This window comes from Branchiostoma belcheri, unplaced genomic scaffold (genome assembly GCF_001625305.1).
Source record: "Branchiostoma belcheri isolate BF01 breed outbred unplaced genomic scaffold, Haploidv18h27 scaffold93, whole genome shotgun sequence".
Classification (NCBI taxonomy): domain Eukaryota; kingdom Metazoa; phylum Chordata; class Leptocardii; order Amphioxiformes; family Branchiostomatidae; genus Branchiostoma; species Branchiostoma belcheri.
The window spans coordinates 415701-421388 of NW_017804609.1; the positions used below are offsets into that span (position 1 = coordinate 415701).

The 5688-nt window shown below is 45.5% G+C and overlaps 1 protein-coding gene across 6 annotated transcripts in view; it reads right to left on the reverse strand.

The window, feature by feature from the left end:
* Positions 1–1203: 1203 nt before the first annotated feature.
* LOC109488316 overlaps positions 1204–5688 on the reverse strand; it is a 19855-nt gene continuing 15370 nt past the window's right edge. For all 6 annotated transcript variants that reach the window (XM_019792515.1, XM_019792514.1, XM_019792513.1 and 3 more), the window contains 2 exons: positions 5070–5294; positions 1204–4076 (listed from right to left, as the gene is read on the reverse strand). In XM_019792515.1, coding sequence (XP_019648074.1) covers positions 1435–4076; positions 5070–5294 — 2867 coding nt within the window. In that variant the 3' untranslated portion in view covers positions 1204–1434. The remainder of the gene's footprint in view (positions 4077–5069; positions 5295–5688) is intronic.

Genomic DNA, 5688 nt, shown 5'->3' on the forward strand with positions numbered 1-5688 from the left:
TTCAACTGACCTATTAGCACACCACAATCCTATGGTTTCCTTATATTTTCAGTAAAACTTTTATGTAAACTCAATGATTGCATGACTCCTGATTTCACACAAAATCACACCACTACTATCACATGCAATTCTAAAAATGTTAATAAGACCCATAATGTAAAATCTTTGCTTGCGTAACACCAAATAATATGCAAAGCCTTACATACATGTATAACGTATGCTATATCATGTACTGGAATAGGTTGAAATCAAGGATGGATGATTTAGGATAAAGAATTTAGTTAGTTTCCAGGCCTTCATTTTTGTTAAATGTATCTCTTGTAACCTATGAAATCAGTTGTCGAAGAGGACATCTTTGTTGTAAAAAGCCATTGGCTTGATGGTAGAGATTCGGCAATGTTTTTTATGGTGCAGATATAACTGTAATGTCATCATGATGATAGCGAGACATACACAAAGATTGCTTTATAGAGTTTATGGTTTCAAGGTGGAGATGAGACAATAATGTCCCTATGGTGCTGATGGGACGGTGGTGGTTTCATGGTAGTACAGTCTGTTGGGACGGTGATGGTGTCATGGTGCTGACGGGACGGTGGTGGTTTCATGGTGCTGACGGGATGCTGGTGGTTTCATGGTGCTGATGGTTTCATGGTGCTGATGGGACGGTGATGGTTTCATGGTGCTGATGGTTTCATGGTGCTGATGGGTCGGTGGTGGTTTCATGGTGCTGACGGGACGGTGGTGGTTTCATGGTGCTGATGGGTCGGTGATGGTTTCATGGTGCTGATGGGACGGTGATGGTTTCATGGTGCTGATGGGACGGTGATGGTTTCATGGTGCTGATGGGACGGTGATGGTTTCATGGTGCTGATGGGACGGTGACGGTTTCATGGTGCTGATGGGACGGTGATGGTTTCATGGTGCTGATGGGAAGGTGATGGTTTCATGGTGCTGATGGGACGGTGGTGGTTTCATGGTGCTGATGGGACGGTGATGGTTTCATGGTGCTGATGGGACTGTGATGGTTTCATGGTGCTGATGGGTCGGTGATGGTTTCATGGTGCTGATGGGACGGTGGATGGTTTCATGGTGCTGATGGTTTCATGGTGCTGATGGGACGGTGATGGTTTCATGGTGCTGATGGGTCGGTGATGGTTTCATGGTGCTGATGGGACGGTGGAGGTTTCATGGTGCTGATGGTTTCATGGTGCTGATGGTTTCATGGTGCTGATGGGACGGTGATGGTTTCATGGTGCTGATGGGACGGTGGTGGTTTCATGGTGCTGATGGGACGGTGGAGGTTTCATGGTGCTGTTTAAAGGAACGTGTTATCATGGAGTGATACCAAGGCCGGACTTTCGAGCCATATGAAGGGTCACCAGAGGCGCGACATAGATAGTCTTCAAGACTGAACTGCCAAAGTAGAAGAAGATTTCATGGAGTGCTAAGTAAAGTAAACTCAAAGGTCGGTGCTGCGTTTGGCCCAATCTCGGGATCTCCATTCGGGTCTATCGGTGTCTGTACCAGCCTTTTACCCCAGGCAGTTAGTGACGACATCATGCCCATGCAGTCGCACTTTAGCTTCTGCGGGGCTCCATTATAAGCTTCGTGGAGACACTGCAGCAGGCCTGTGTACACCATGTTGAAGTTGTCAGAATATTTTCGAGCCTGTGAGCCTGGAGGGTAACTCTTGGTGCGCGGGTTAGAAATGGTCGGCCAGACACCGTCTTCGAAGAAAGGCACCTTTCGGCCAACGAAGCCGAACGTCATTTTACACGATTTTACCTCTTCATCACATGGGGTAAAGTTCTCAAAGTAAGGTGCCCATGGTTCGTTTTGTTGGCCTGTTTCCATCAGCTTCCGTCCATGCACCATCTCAGCAAACTTGGAGTAGTGTGAAAGCTTGTTGGTCTCCACATCAAATGGATGACAAGGATCACTCCCTTCGCCCTCGGAAGCGATGATGGTTATGGCATCTACTGCACTGTCAAAATCACTCACTGCAAATGGGGAATCGTGGTAGTGGCCAAGCCATTGTCTATAAGTTATTTGCTTTGTAATGTCTCCTGTGAACAGAGTGTTGCCATTCTTTTGTAAGTTCCTTTCCAGTTGGGCCATAGGACAGAGAATCTGAATCATGTAGATGGCACCGATGGTCTGAGGCGTTAGTGTTGACGATGTTATCTTTTGACAATGTTTGAGGATGTCCTGCACAGTGTTGCCCTCAGGTTTGCCACTTTTGTACTTCATGACACGTTTTTTATTAATGCGAAGATATTCAACCACATCAGAATCCACCATTTCACAGTTTGGCCTCTCTATCCCCTGAAAGACGGTTCGGATCTGGTTCAGTGAGCATTTTGCAAGCTTTAGCACGAGACCAGGGTTGGCGCCACCCGGGAGCGGTCCTGGATAAGACGGTACTATAGATGAGATGTTCAAATTTGGTGAACCGCCGATCGCGTTCAGAATGTTGGAAGCCAGAGTCATGTGTTTCATCTCATCGACAACGACACTTTTGATCAGGGCCGCCACCTCTATGTTTTCGCCATGTTTTATCGAGAACAGCGCACTCAGATATGGGGGAATGGTTGACAGTTCTATCTGTAGTGCTATCTGCAGGGTCTTTTTTAGTTCCTCTAAGGTGTTGGTGGGGGTGCCCAATTTTGGGTCGTCTAACCAGGACAAGATCATTCTTCGTTTGTTTTTAGATAGGTCCCTGGTCACCGGCATGTAATTTGGGTCCTTTTCAGGAAGATTGAGAGCGTGTTTGAGTAACTTCATTTTCCATTTAACATCATCGTAGCTTGCAAGGTTGATTATTTGCTTCATGGAGGGATAGAGATTGGCGTACTGCTGGAATATCGGGTAGACATGTTCGTACCAGGTCACTTCACCTTCGGTGAAAGTGTACTGTGAAAACAGATGGACTGCGACAGTTAAGTCCAGAACCGTGAATTCTGATCCGTCGTCTCCCATCTTGGCCATTATATCGTACATGTACACCTGGCCGTCTAGTTGCTGTTCCTTTCTCGGCTCCCCCGGATCCTCGGACTTGAACTTTATCGTCAAAATGCCGTTGTCGCTGGATGGTTCAGTGCTGTCAATAGTTATTGCATGTTGCCTAGTTTTATTTGGCCTGGTTTGAATGGGCCTGATGAAAACCTCTTTAGCAAGCCTGCCAAACCGGAAAGTGCGAAACTGCATCTGCCATTCCTCGTCAGGTTCTTTTCGCGCAACACGATCGTCAATGGCCTGGACGAACAAGCCATCTTGTCTTTCCTCCACCAGTCGCTCACAGTGCGTTGGGGTTTTTTGTTGAATAACCACCAATTGTGTGCTTTCAATTGCCTTGGGATTTACTGAAAGCTCAACTATGCCAGCAGTCACATTGAACCAGTCGTTTCTACCCAGGTTAATTTGTCCCAGGTTGTATGCCTCTTCCAGAAGTTCGCATAAAGTAAGTTTTGGTAATGGTTTGCATTGAGTTAGATACAGGGATCCACCTGATGGTCCGACCACGTTACCTCTGATGTCAAACGTCATGCTATTGGCAAAGTCCAATACTACTTTATTCCTTTTGGAATCAACGTAGAACGGCACGTGACGACCACCAGTTCCGCTGGGGTCCCACAGCATTCTGTTGTACGGACCATAAGGATGAGGAGTCTCTGACACTTTGGCAAATATGGTCCCAGTTACTCGGCCATACGGAAAGTCTGGAGACTCTGACACCACTATCATGTTGTAGACGTTGAGTTTGATATGCAACTGGAATCCAGGCTTACAACGCAGGGACATGACCTGCTTTACAAACTCGGAATGTTCTGAAAGAGACTCCTCGACCCACTGCACGTTCTGCAAAGTCGAAAAAAAAATTGCAGAAAATCGGGTCATCCCAGACACTGTAGGGCATTTCAATCCTTCACAGGCGTCGTGCATGTGGTTGAATGACCGTGGTGTAAAATCCCCTTTGAAGAACCCGTCCACGCCGACCTGGAGGCCCCATATCTGAGATTGTGTTTGATCATCTGTATCCAGATCCACCAGCTTGCCTGTAGTGGTGCTGTCCGATCCTAGATAATCAAAGTAAGCCACATAATACATTGGGGGGGGGGAGAGGCAAACCACAGCTGTACAGCCGCACCAATATCAATGTACCTTTTTGTCAAACTGTGCAAAGAAAATGTGGAGTGACCAAACTGTGTAATACTGATTTTCAGGTGGGTTATGTATAAAAGATGGGTGGTGCTGCTGATCGGCGGTAAATAAGGTTCACTGTCAAGTAATGCTAGGCCTAAGATTAAGAACTCTGTGCCGATTGGCCTTAAAGAAGAGCCGGGCCAAATAAGGCAACCTCACGACGGTCCTATTGGCTGGAGAAATGTCTTAACAAAGACGACAAGTTTGAGCTCATACTTCAGGTGTGGGCTGAAATATTGTTTTATATTTCAGTCCATACCATAGATATGGATGAAATATATTGTTTTCCCCTGTGTTTCTCCTTCTCGTCCTGCCATTTCGTTTGGTAAAGGGGGCGAAATTTTGAAGGGCAATCACAGTCTGCCAAATTGATTTTATCTTCCAAACAGAAATAGAACCTTCCAAGAGCAATATCTAAGATGTAACAATAAAAAAGAAGGTGGAATCAAATTTTCAGTTCAAAAGAGATTTCCCTCGGAAACTGCATGAGACTACTTTCAAATACGTCTATTGTCAAATTCGCGTGTATTCTGAATACACCAGCGTTGCGGTAGTGACATACTATCAACAACTTTAATGACAGGCCGGCACATGCTGGACTTTTGTTGCGATATTTATGAGATTTCCGCAGAGCTTCGGCAGCTTGGGTGCTGTCCTCCGTAGTTGCCCCCAGTGCTTCCTACTGTTACTAGCTACCATAGACTATGGAGGATGGTACCCAGGCTTGAGCCTCAGAGGAGGAGTTTTTTTTTACATTTTGAGAATAGGGGGAAAATAGATGAGTATGGATGTCATCCATAAATAAAGTAAATCCGTGTGGCCTTAGATTATAGGAAGTAGCACTATGAAAAGAGTAGAAATAGTACCTATGATACGTTTGCCAACAGTTTTGTCCAAAGTGCTGCACGTTCCATCCGCGAGGCAGACTTGCGTCACGTAACAGTTGACCAACCGGAAATCATTGGTTCCTTTTGGGTTCCATTCAGGATCTCTCTGAGGATCGAACGTGCTGATGTTGAAGTTTGTCCGATTGTTGTTGTAAGTTGAGACGTCAGCAAGAAATCTCCCAGCGAAGTTCAAACGGACTATAGCTGTAGTAATGACGTCACAATGACAAGCCGGATTATAAATACTAAATCAGCATTAGAGTATTAGTGCATGTTAGGTAGATACTCAATGGATTTTAGAATTAGTTAGGCGGCATTTTTGTGCGTCCAATGTCTTCAGAAGATAGTGGACACCGTTGGCGGGGAGCGGATCTTGGGGAGCGAACTAAAGCTAAAAAGGCTGGACACCAGGCTAGGTTGATGTAGCTTCTGTTATGTCCGAGCCTTGAAAAGAAGTCAGGGCCCACAATGGGGTGGACCATGGTGACGAACCCATTATATTGTTTTCAACGATTCTAATTTCAATCACTGAATCGCATGTAAAATTAAAAACTTAGTGGAGAAGACACAAATATATATATATATAAATGTATATATA